The sequence below is a fragment of the Pituophis catenifer genome, unplaced genomic scaffold (genome assembly GCF_029215685.1).
Source record: "Pituophis catenifer annectens isolate HBS135680 unplaced genomic scaffold, rPitCat1.0.hap2 SCAF_7, whole genome shotgun sequence".
NCBI classification, from domain to species: domain Eukaryota; kingdom Metazoa; phylum Chordata; class Lepidosauria; order Squamata; family Colubridae; genus Pituophis; species Pituophis catenifer.
The window spans coordinates 84,372,769-84,385,359 of NW_027256887.1; the positions used below are offsets into that span (position 1 = coordinate 84,372,769).

A 12,591-nucleotide genomic window follows, 5' to 3' on the forward strand; every position below is an offset into this window, starting at 1 on the left:
GATTCTCCTTATCTCTGGGGGCAGCTGATTCCAGAGGGTAGGTGCTCCCACAGAGAAGGCCCTCCCCCTGGGGGTCACCAGCCTACATAGTTTGGCTGATGGCACCCCGAGGAGGCCCTCTCTGTGGGAGCTCACAGATCGGTGGGAGGTCATCGGTAGCAGCAGGCGGTCTCGAAGATAACTAGGTCCTATGCCATGGAGCGCTTTAAAGGTGGTAACCAACACCTTGAAGCGCACCCGGAAGACCACTGGGAGCCAGTGCAGCTCACGCAGGAGTGGTGTTATGTGGGAGCGCCAAGCGGCTCCCGTAATTACCCACGCGGCCGCATTCTGGACCAGTTGAAGCCTCCGGGTGCTCCTCAAGGGGAGCCCCATGTAGAGAGTGAATTAGAATTAGAATTCTTTATTGGCCAAGTGTGATTGGACACACAAGGAATTTGTCTTTGGTGCATATGCGCTCAGTGCACATAAAATGCAAAAGGCAACTGGACTTTATTTTCCCTTGAAGACGTTTCCTTTCTCATCCAAGAAGCTTCTTCCGTTCTGACTGAATGGTGGTGGAGGATGGAAGGATTTATATTCCTTGCAGTCATCTGTTGGCTAGCACTCCTTCTGAGGGTCATGGAGGCCACTATTGTGGCCCGTCAGCGGCCTGTGCAGCTAGTGGCTGATTCCGACAGCGAGGAGGCTTGTGTGGTGCTGCGTCAGCATCCTGTGCAGCTGGCACTTGAGTCGGACAATGAGGAGGCTGGAAAAAATGTGGTGCCAGAGGCGGGGATTCAGCCAGGGCCTTCAAAACCTCCAGAAGCTCCTATAAGTGAAAAGGAAGAAGAGGAGGAGCCTCTTCTCGATGCACGGGCGCGCAGAGCTGCCAAAAGGCAGGAGTGGCTCCTCAGGAGGAGGTCTCCTCAAGAGTAAGGCTTAGGGCTAATTGGCCACTCCCTTAGCCTATTTAAGGAAGGACGATGACTGAGGCAATTTGCAGGGAACAACTTCGTTCACTCTCCTTCGCGTCTGGATCTTAGTTCTCTTATCAGTTTCCTGCAAATTGCTTCTGGGCTTTCTGCCAACCATAGGAAGATTACGATTATTTATTCTTTGGATTCTTGTAGGCTGTTAAGAAAGTTAATTAACAGCCTTTGTTTGAAAAAGACTGATTTAATTTAGTAAACTAAGGTTTGTACAGACTTTGTGTGTGCTGCGTTCTTTGGAGATCCATAGCTGGGGCAGAACTTGGAGGTTTATCTGTGCTAACCACCAAGATGACTGCAAGGAATATAAATCCTTCCACCCTCCACCATTCAGTCAGAACGGAAGAAGCTTCTTGGGTGAGAAGGGAAACGTCTTCAAGGAAAAACAAAGTCCAGTTACCTTTTGAAAAAGAACACCTTTGGGACAACTGGTGTTGGAGGATGCTGCCTTGGGGGCAGATATCATAACGGGGAAAGTTTGTGGCTGATCTTCAAAACTCTTAGTCTTCGCTCGCCATGCCACATAGGGGCACCCAAAGAAAGGCAAATAAATGGGCATATGCTCAGCAATGGAAGAGGTGATCCCACTCTGGGCATCTTCTCCAAACCAATTCATTTCCCCCAAATTCAGACTAAGCTACAGAGATCCCTGTCCAACAAGTCCCTCTTCTAGTTTTATTGAAACTAGTTCCTTGCTTCCCTGATTAATGTATATTCTTCCACTTGTCTTGCACTTTCAGATGACTCTTCAATTAAAAAACTCTCTGGTTCTCTCAAGGTACACATGTTGCAAGCATTATGTTGCTTTCTGCAGACTCTTCTGCGCTGTGCCCGGCCTTCGCAATCCGTTGTGATGCTTCTGAGCAATTCTTGCAGTTTCTGGGGGGCGGTGGGGCATGTTTCCCCTCTCTTTTTGCAGCCGTGCAAAATGCATAAACCGAATCCTTAAATTTCCAATGATGTCCTTGAAAATTGGTACCGTTTTCTTGCAATAACACCTTGACCTTGTACTATTTTGTGGCCGGGTCTTTTCAATTCAGTTTCCTTGTTTCTTTGATTTTCTTTGTTGTTGTTGTTTCCAAATTGCTCTTAAGGCTGAACAGAATTCCGTATTTGTGGTCTTTCTAGATTTTAGTTCTTGAGATGAGTGATAGTAGGTATTGCAACTGCGATTAATATGTGGTCAAAACTCAAGAACAGTGTCCATGGTTTTCAGGGAATCACAGAACCAAATTCCCATTTTCTGGCATAACTGACTGAAGTAAACTGACGAATATAAAACAGTTCATGCAGATTAAAATGTCTTTACGACATTTCATTCCGGTTTCAAAAAAAAAATATTTACAAATTCAGATGGGTATGTATCAAACGCATGTAATATGCCTGTCCGTTATCAAATTCCACATTGCTGGTAAATTAAATAAAACGGCCATCTGGATTTCGAAAAAGTATCTTAAATATTAATCTTGAAATGTGAAAAAGTTGTATTTCCATGTTTAGCATGAATTACTTAAGCTACTTTGAAATACAGTTTCTTTGCACACACACTCATCTGGAAGGATGGGATAATAATTGGAACATGTATTTGTGCTCCAAATTTGAATTCATATTTCTAGTGTACCTTTAGATGCAATTGAGAATCATGAATGAAGGCAAATATACACGTCCCGGGATAATGTTGCAGGATCCAATCTGGGTCAATCACTGGGACCGGAGATTCAGTCTTCTGAACTTTCAGATTTTGCTGGAGCCCATCCTCAGGGAACTTCTCTCAATCAGATTGTATGTGTTTTGGACTATTTTGTATGTGGCATTTATTTGGTAGAATAGAATAGAATAACAGAGTTGGAAGGGGCCTTGGAGGTCTTCTAGTCCAACCCCCTGGTTGTTGTTGATTGGCCATCAATGCCCCAATCAACAACTAAAAAGCCACACATAACCAGGCACCATATACCATATTTTTCGGAGTATAAGACGCTCCGGAGTATAAGACGCACCTTAGTTTTTGGGGAGGAAAATAAGAAAAAAAAATTCTGCCTCTGCCTACCAGCATCCATCGGTATTCATCTGGCTAGCGTTCTGTCAGTGTGTGAGAGAGTTGAGGGCTGTTTGGAAACTGAAACAGTACTTGCTGTGTGAGCAACAAGGAAGGAGACAGCAAGGAGCCTGGGAGTGGCTTAGCTCTGCAGCTGTGAGTCTGTGCTGAACGCTAAACTAGTCTGCTACTCAAAACTGAAACTGAAACTCCTCTCCTCTGCTTGTGTTTTGCTTGTATTTACTACCACGTTGGAAAACCTGCTTTTGGTATTGTATATTTATTTCATGTGTTATGTTATATATAAAGAGAAGTTATTGAATCCTGCTGAATCAGTTACTTGTGTGTGCTTTCTGGATGTGATTGCTGCTGCAAACTCTTGACACGTCCTTGCAGCGAATAGCAAACAACCAGGTCAACTTCAGCAGATTATTGCAGCCTGATTCAGCACGAGCAGCTGATTGGCGGGTGGATCGAGAATTATCCTCTTTCACTGGCTTCACTAAGATCAGAACTAAATTTGGTGATTTTGGGAAAGGAGGGAAGATGGGCTAAATAACCTGACCTATAGGACTTCGAAAAAAACTGTATATTAATTAAGCAGGAAATTCGAGTTGTTCGTAAGGATTTCTTTAAAAATCAAGAAATGTGTCTGTGCATTGCTTTGGCCTTTTATCTGTGCTATTTATTCATTTGCCAACCAATTCCTAGCCTAAAACTCTGTCCAAAATCGTTCTTAAATATGAACAAAATTACAGCTTGAAATACCAATATTGACCCTGCGAGTCAAATTACAAATACCGCTCATAATTGAGTTTCTGCAGCAATTAGGATAACCTCATGTGTCCTATGAACCAGTGGTTTTTTTAAAAAAAAACAACAACATTTAAATAATGAATATATGGTAGTCCGAACCATATATTTCTTTGGAGACTGTTAAATATTTGTAACATTGTTTTATCCGCATTTGATCATCGGTTACTTCTGGCCCTTTTGTCGATGGAAAAATGCAGATCGCATTTCATTCAATGAGTTACTGAGGAACTTGGGTGGAAAATGTAATCCTTTACCTAGCTAAAGTCTGCTGGCCTTCTTTGCTTTTAGTGCTCCCATTAAGTATGGTAGTACATTGCTTCGAATGTTTGCTTAGATCCCTCATAATTTACAACAGGGGAAACCCCAACCTCTAGGCTGTGAACCAGTACCGATCCATGGCCTGTTAGGATCCGGACTGCACAAATTCATCAGCGCATACACAGGATTCTAGATAGCCCACAAAGCCACAACCATCCCAACCCTGGTCCAGTGGTGAAATCCAATTTTTTTTTTACTACCGGTTCTGTGGGCGTGGCTTGGTGTGGCTTGGTGGGCGTGGTGGGGAAGGATACTGCAAAATCCCCATTCCCTCCCCATTCCTGGGGGAAGGATATTGCAAAATCTCCCTTCCCACCCCACTCTGGCACCAGCCAGAGGTGGTATTTGCTGGTTCTCCGAACTACTCAAAATTTCCGCTACCGGTTCGCCAGAACCTGTCAGAACCTGCTGGATTTCACTCCTGCAGGTTTGTCCAAGGAAAATTTGTTTTCCATGGAACCTGTCCCTGGTGCCCAAGAGGTTGGGGAACCCCGCTTTATATGGCCCAGATGAGTGACGTTCCTGTGCAGAAAAGAGCCACTGTGTGTTTTTCTATCTCTTTTTATATGTACTATCGATGATAATAAGAGAGGCTGGATGTAGAAAGGGGAGTTGGGTCCAGGATTTGAGCTCTGTAGAGTTTTTACGGTATATTCCCGTGATGGCGAACCTATGACGTGTGTGCCCGAAGTGCCACATGGAGCCATGTCTCCTGGCACACACGGCGTCTCCTGTTCCTCTTCCGGGTTTCTTGTGTGCATGCACAACGCCGATCAGCTGGCCTTTGTCTGTGTGGCAGTGCCAGAAACCAGAAGAGCTGGTCTTCCGTTTTCCGGCGTAAGACGCGTGCTGGCTAGCTGATCGGCACGTGCGCATATGTGGCAGTAACCGGAAGACTTGCTGGCTGGCGTGCATGTGTGCGCTGGAAAACGGAAGTATCTTACCTGGCACGCAGATGCTCCTTGGCAGTGGTGGGTTTCAAAAATTTTTACTACCAGTTTTGTGGGTGTGGCTTGGTGGGCGTGGCATGGTTTAGTGGGCATGGCAGGGGAAAGATACTATAAAATCTCCACTCCCACCCCACTCCAGGGGAAGGATACTGCAAAATCCCCATTTCCTCCCAATCAGCTGGGACTTGGGAGGCAGAGAATAGATGCGGGTGGGGCCAGTCAGAATTTTTACTACCGATTCTCCGAACTACTCAAAATTTCCGCTACCAGTTCTCCAGAACTGGTCAGAACCTGCTGAAACCCACCTCTGCTCCCTGGGCAGCTCCTTTTCCTGGTTGTGGCCCTAATGAGCACACGCATGCAAAATGCATTCATGAAGTGCTCCCTTTTCAGCCCTTGGTGCCGAAAAACTTCACCATTACTGGTATATTCTGTTCGGTGATGGGTACCCGTTTGCGAAATCAGCGATGGAACTCCGTGCTACTACTTAAATCTGTTTAGAACAGTGTTTTTCAACCTTGACCATTTTAGGATGGGTGGACTGCAACTCCCAGAATTCCCCAGCCAGCCATGCTGGCTGGGGAATTCTGGGAGTTGAAGTCCATCCATTTTAAAGATGCCAAGAGTCACAACAGAATCACAGAGTTGGAAGGGACCTTGGAGGTCTTCTAGTCCAACCCCCTGCCCAGGCAGGAAAACCCTATACCATTTCAGACAACTGGTTGTCCAATCTCTTCTTAAAAACCTCCAGTGTTGGAGCATTCACAACTTCTGGAGGCAAGTTGTTCCACTGATTAATTGTTCTCACTTGTCAAGAAATTTCTCCTTAGTTCTAGCTTGGTCCTCTCCTTGATTCGTTTCCATCCATTGCTTCTTGTCCTGCCTTCGGGTGCTTTGGAGCATAGTATGACCCTTTCTTCTTTGTGGCAACCCCTTAGACGTGGTAAAATGTCACCCCTAGGTTGAAAAACACTGGTTTAGATGTTCTGCTTCGTTCACACAACTCCCACCTTTGCCTAGAGAAGAACTTCAGGAGCCTTGCAGGATGTGCCATACCTAACTGATCAAATAGTATTTCTTGTTTTGTGTAGCCCTCATCACTACGCAGAGTTAGCACTGCACCCTTGCCTAGGAACAGTAATGGAAATGCAATCGCTTTTTTGCAACTGGTATGTAGGTGTTTTCCAGTACTGACCGTTCCTTAACTTTAAAAAGTATTAGCTGCACTTAGATGCTGACCTCTCCCTTTTCCCTGTTCCTACAAAGGCTCAGATGAACGAAACGGATGGAAGCAACCGGATTGAAAAATTCAACAGGCGCTCGAGTTGGTACGTAGGGCATTGTTTTTTATTTATTTATTTATTATTGATTTGTCAAGCATGTATAAGATAACAGATACAGGTATAAATATGATTATGAATACAGAAAATGGATACGAATAAATGGGGACAGTTGGACAGGGAGGGTAGACACGCTGGTACGCTTATGCATCCACTCTTAAAGACCTCCTAGGAATGGGGTGAGGTCAACAGTAGACAATCTAAGGTTAAATTTTTGGGGGTTTGAGGATGAAACCAAAGAATCGGGTAGAGCATTCCAGGCATTGACCACTCTGTTGCTGAAGTCGTATTTTCTGCATTCGAGTTTGGAGTGGTTTACCTTAAGATTGTATCTATTGTGTACTCGTGTATTGTTGCGGTTGAAGTTGAAGTAGTCATTGACAGGTAGGACATTGTAGCAGATGATTTTGTGTACTACGCTTAGGGCAGACCGAAGGCGGCGTAGTTCTAAGTTGTCTAAGCCCAAAAATTTAAAGCCTGGTGGCATAAGGGATTCTATTGTGAGCAGAGGAGTGGAGGACTCTTCTCGTGAAATACCTCTGGACTCCCTCAATTGTATTTATGTCCGATATGTAATGTGGGTTCCAGACAGATGAACTGTATTTGAGAATTGGTCTAGCAAAGGTTTTGTATGCCCTAGTTTGCAATATAATGTTACCGGAGAAGAAGCTACGCAATATTAGGTTAACAACTCTTAATGCCTTTTTGGCAATGCTGGTACAGTGGGCTCTGGCGCTTAGATGGTTTGAGATGAGTACTCCAAGGTCTTTGACAGAGTGAGGGTCACACAAAATCTGCATTTTGGGGGGGGGAAGAAATCATGCAGAAAGATACATAATAGTTATCTCACTTTTTTTTTTTTATAAAGAAGTTGCAAATGATGGTTAGCTGCTAATGCAACAGTAACTTGAATTATAGCGGGGAGAATTTATTTATTTATTTATTTTGCTGGCTCTATGTCTGGAAAGGCTGTTCTCTGATTTGAAAGCAGCCTGGGAACTTAATGATGGCAGCCTGTGGTGCTACAGAAAGGAACAGAATCTGTTTGACGGAAGCTCTGTTTCTTTGTAATCATCCATAATCAGTCTCCAAGGTAAAGATTTGTCCCTATAAACTGTTGATTCATTTCTGCAGAATATTGAATAGTTGGGACCATCTGAGGCTGAAGAATTTAAACGCTTATGTAGAACTATTATATCTTTACATGTATCAGTAAATGTATGCCCTCCCCTCCCCTCCCCTCCTTTCTTCCCCTTGCACTCTCCTCATCCTCTTCTCCACCCCCTCCCCTTCCTCTCCTTCTCTCCTTTTCTTCTCTCCCCTTCCTCTCTCCCCTCCTCTCGACTTGCTTCCCTTCCCTTTCTTCTCCTCCCCTTCCTCTCCCTCCCTTCCTCTCCCCTCCCCTCCTCTCGACTTCTTTCCCTTCCCTTTCTTCTCCCCTCCCCTCTCCCTTCCTCCCCTCCTCTGTCTCTTATCCTCCCCTCTCTTCTCTTCTCTTCCCTTCCTTCCTTCTCTTTCTCCCTCTTTCTCTTTTTTCTCTCCCTTCCTTCCTCTCTCTTCCTTCCTTCCTTCCTGTACTTTTCTTGGAGAGGTGGATATTTAACAACAACAAAAAAAAAAAAAGCAGCCAAAATTTCTTTTTAAAGAAAGCCTGTTCGATTCTCCTGTCCTTAGGAGTCTAAGAGGAACCAAACAAGGAGAAAAACGGCCCTCGCTACAGCGCTTCATCAGCTCGACTTCCTGGACAGAGTCGGAGGAAGAACAACTTGAATTAGAGTGAGTCCCATTTTTCCTCCTGGTGCCCCAAAGACAAGATCTTCTCCTCTAGAAGCCACTAATGTCTCTTGAGCACAGAAGGAAGATTTGTTCTGTGCGGTTATAAGAATAAGGCAGGTGAATTGTGACTCTGCTGAAGACTCTGTCAACATGTCAGTCTAGAGCAGGGGTATCAAACTCCATCTCATTGAGGGCCGCATCAGGGTTGTGTTTGACCTCGAAAGGGGGGGGGGGTAGCTGGGGTGTGTGGCCGGCTCGACATCACTTGTGTCGGGAGCACCTGTGGTGGCCTGAGCGCTCTGCCAGCAAAAACGGGCTCCCGAGCTCCGTTTTCGGCTACCACGGCCTCCTGCAATCCTCTGCCAGTGAAAATGGAGGCACAGTGAGCCGGTCCTTCACTGTTCCCAGGCGGCCCTGCAGGCCAGGTCTAAGCAATTCGCGGGCCGCATCCAGCCCCTGGCCCTTGATTTTGACACCCCTGGTCTAGAGCAATATTTCTCAACTGAGGCAACTTTTGCTGGGGCTAGCTGGGGCTGTCAATGTAAAGATTTTAATTGGTTTTAACTTGGTTTTAAATATGGGGTTTTAAATTTGGGGTTTTATAATTGAGCCTATTATTTAATAATTTTAATCTTTTTTAAATTTTGTTTGTCTTTGTGCTTTTAATCAGGCTGTACACCGCCCTGAGTCCTTTGGGAGAATGGCGGTATAGAAATAAAATTAATAAATAAATAAAATAAATAAACTTTAAGATGTGTGGACTTCAATTCCCAGAATTCCCCAGCTAGCATCCTGGCTGGAGAATTCTGGAAGTTGAAGTCCACACATCTTAAAAGCATGATGGCTGGAGAATGATGGGAGCTGACATCCCTATATCTTAACATCACAAAGGTTGAGAAGCGATGATCTAGAACTATCCTGGACGAGCAGGGCCTTTTTAATCCAGAATCTAAATCACCCCTTTTACAGGGCTGCTCTTCAGGAACCGGCAGCTCCAGAGATCCAGGGAGGTAAAGCACGAAAGCTGAGCGAAAAGGAAACCAACGCAACTAAATGGGGGCTACGCTCACTGTAAGTCTAGAAGAAACAAGACGAACGCTTTGTGAGAATGTGGGAAAGAAATTTGGAATTTCTAATTCATTAAATTTGAGGCAGTAGCAGTGATTTTTCAGCATGCCTTGGGTTCTGGATAGCTGATTGGGAGCATCTACGCATAGGACTTCAAAAAAAATGTTCCCAGAAGTTCAATTAACCCTTTTTTTTTAAAAAAAGCTGAAGTATTATAAATGTAAACGAAGCACACTTCACTGGTTCTTCTTCTTCTTCTTCTTCTTGTGCATATCCCTCATCGGATGTTGGCGATCCTATTTTTATCAATAGCTGCATGAAAAAGTGGTGCTGAGTTTTGTACAAGCCAGTCCCTTAAATTTTGAATTTTGAAGATTTTGAAGCCATGTTGTTCTTCTGCCTGGACCTCATTTGCCTTCAATCTTTCCCTGGAGGGTTAAGCGAAGTATGGCATATTTTTCCAGGTGTCGCATCACCTGTCCAAAATATTCTAACTTTTGCATTTTTATGGTTCTTCTGATGATTTCCCTTGGCTTTCTGAGGTGGCTTTTCACCTCCTCCTTTCTGATTTTGTCAACCCAACTTATACGTAACAACCACCTGTAAATCCACATTTCAAATGCTTCCAGACTCTTCCAGTGGCTTTCCGTCCAGAGACCAAATCTCCACTCCGTAGAGTAGGATAGAAAAGATGTAGCAGCTGGTTCCCCGTTACATATTATTCAGTGGTGGGATTCAATCGATGTAACATCCGGTTCGCTGAGCGCACGCTTCGCATCCACCTGCTCACATTGCTCGTGTGCGCCCGCAGTACATTTGAAAAAAGCTCTAAAACTTACCTTCTCCTGCAGCCCCAGTTAGTAAAACAGCTGAGGCGCGGCAATCCGCTCTGCCGCGGCTATCAGCTGGGCTTCAAACAAAGGAAATATACGTCAGTATACCGCAGGGGCAGGCGGGCGGACCCAGCTGATCATTGGAGCGGACCGGTTCACTCTCAGCTGATCATCAGAGCGAACGGTTCCCCCAAACCGGGCCGAACTGGCAGCATCTCACCCCTGCATGTTATTTCTCCCTGAGGAAATTTAGATTTGTGTGGTTTGTGTCCATGTATTGGAGTGTGTGAATTGCCATTGAAGGTAGACCTTGGATAAAGGACCCCATGTCTACTTCTCCCCCTCTCTCTTCTGCAGGTGTACGAGAGTGTCTTCTTGGGCCTCCGCTCTTAGGACTTCCTTCTCCGGGATTAGCAAAGCCCTCTGTGCCTCTGTCGTCGCAGTTGTGCTCTTTGCCATCCTGATAACTTTTGTCATGGGATTTTCCTTCCATCAACCTGTGGAAGCCTCTTCTGAGGGCACCGGCACCGCTTGGACCTCAGTACAGAAATTCTTGTGGCCATACACACGTCTCCTCCACCATGGACCACCGCCTGTATAATTCAGCAGTATTCAGAACGGATTTTTTTTTTCCTACTGCAGGGTTTCTCAGTCTTGGCAGCTCTTAAGGTGGGTGGACTTCGACTCCCAGAATTCCCCAGCCATTCTGGAAGTTGAAGTCCACCCAATTTAAGAGTTGCCAAGGCTGAAAAAAAATAAAAGCTCTTTTAGTGTCTGTTCAGCATGTAGTCTTAAATTGAATAATCTAGCAGGCAGATAATTGATTCGCCTGCATTGATTCGCCTGCTAAAAGCAATTTAGGTTGATTGCCTTTTAAATTTCTGAATGTAGAGAAAATGCCATTTTAATGCGTCATGTACTATTCCTGTTAGTAATTCGGGACCACGCCATTCAGAAACAAGATTCATTCTTTTCCAAAGTACTTGCAATCTGAATGATTGCAACTACTTTCTCTTTTTTTTTTAAATTTTGTCCATCTTTCTCTTCTCTCCCCTCCCACCCTCCCAAATCTCACAGAAGAGTTTATAGAAACAAAATACTTTTTTAAACAAAAAAAAAAAATTCAGGGCACGTAGTCTATCCATAAATGGCTTATTTATTTATTTTTCTTTTCTTTTTTTTTTTTAAAAAAAGATGTCCAAAGTGCAATTTCTTCCACCTCTTATTGACTGGAGTGTCTTTGAGCTCAATAAAAGTTCTTAAAGCAGCTTTTGGCGTGTTAGGAGTATGTCAACACCCTGGTGGCAAGGAGCAGTTGGTAGACGGCATCGATGAAGAGGTAGTTGCTCTGTCTGACCCGGTCCATTGCATCTTTGCTCCCAGTATCTTTCAGGAGATGATAGAGAGTGGAGTGGAACTCGGAGCCTTCCGCAATGTTCTTGGAGAAAGCATCGCTCTCTTCGTCGATCGCCAGCTTCTGAGCTCTTTGGCCGTTGAACATGTAAAGATCCCATTCTTCTTCTTGGACCTGGTCTTCTTCGGTCAGATGTTCCCCGGCCTGCAGTTGGGCAGGAGAAAGAGAAGGTGGACACCCCATCGGATTCTGAAGGGATTCTGGATGCTCTCTGAGCTTGGTTGTTTTCATGCAGACGTTTCATTACCCAACTAGGTAACCTCATCAGGGCTAGCTAGTGCTCCCTTCTAGGAGGGAAGGAGCCCTGGTGTTGCAGTGGTCAGAATGCAGTATTTGAGAGGCTGCCACAAAGAAGAAGGGGTCAACTTATTTTCCAAAGCACCAGAGGGCAGGACAAGAAGCAATGGATGGAAACTAATCAAGGAGGAAGCAATCTGGAATTATTTATTTTATTTATTTATTGGTTCGATTTATATGCCGCCCTTCTCCAGAGACTCAGGGCGGCTTACAATGCGTTAAGCAATAGCCTTCATACTTTTGTATATACCTGCTTAGTAGGGCTTTTGGGCCCCCCCTAAGCGGTGTTCTTTTTTATACAAAGTCAGTTTATTGCCCCCACAATCCGGGTCCTCATTTTACCTACCTCGGAAGGATGGAAGGCTGAGTCAACCTTGAGCCTGGTGAGATTTGAACTTGCAGTAATTGTAGGCAGCTGGTGTTACTGAACAGCGCTTTAGTTTGCTGCGCTACCAAGGCTCTTAATTAATTAAGGAGAAACTTCCTAACCGGGAGGACAATTAACCAGTGGAACAGCTTGCCTTCAGAAGTTGTGTGTGCTTCATCACTGGAGGTTTCTAAGAAGAGATTGGATAGTCACTTGTCTGAAACGGTATAGGATCTCCTGCTTGAGCAAGGGGCTGGACTAGATCCCTTCCAGCTCGATTCTGATTCAGTATTGCAGGCTAACTCTCACCGCTCAATGCCAGGAATTCGATTCCTTCGATTGTGACCCGCTCAAGGTTGGACTCAGCCTTCCATCCTTCTGAGGCGGGTAAAATGAGGACCCAGAT

General features: G+C 44.9%; 2 protein-coding genes across 2 annotated transcripts in view; one reads left to right on the forward strand and one right to left on the reverse strand.

Moving 5' to 3' along the window:
- The window catches only part of IRAG2 (inositol 1,4,5-triphosphate receptor associated 2), a 77,718-nt gene extending 66,560 nt beyond the window's left edge, over positions 1 to 11,158 (forward strand). The window contains exons 32-37 of the mRNA XM_070947171.1: positions 1,712 to 1,749; positions 6,182 to 6,259; positions 6,357 to 6,418; positions 8,105 to 8,206; positions 9,176 to 9,277; positions 10,465 to 11,158. Coding sequence (XP_070803272.1) covers positions 1,712 to 1,749; positions 6,182 to 6,259; positions 6,357 to 6,418; positions 8,105 to 8,206; positions 9,176 to 9,277; positions 10,465 to 10,708 — 626 coding nt within the window. The 3' untranslated portion in view covers positions 10,709 to 11,158. The remainder of the gene's footprint in view (positions 1 to 1,711; positions 1,750 to 6,181; positions 6,260 to 6,356; positions 6,419 to 8,104; positions 8,207 to 9,175; positions 9,278 to 10,464) is intronic.
- A 228-nt stretch (positions 11,159 to 11,386) lies between these two features.
- Positions 11,387 to 12,591, reverse strand: part of DNAI7 (dynein axonemal intermediate chain 7) — a 31,133-nt gene continuing 29,928 nt past the window's right edge. Inside the window, exon 14 of the mRNA XM_070947140.1 lies at positions 11,387 to 11,665. Within this exon, the coding sequence (XP_070803241.1) occupies positions 11,387 to 11,665 (279 nt within the window). The remainder of the gene's footprint in view (positions 11,666 to 12,591) is intronic.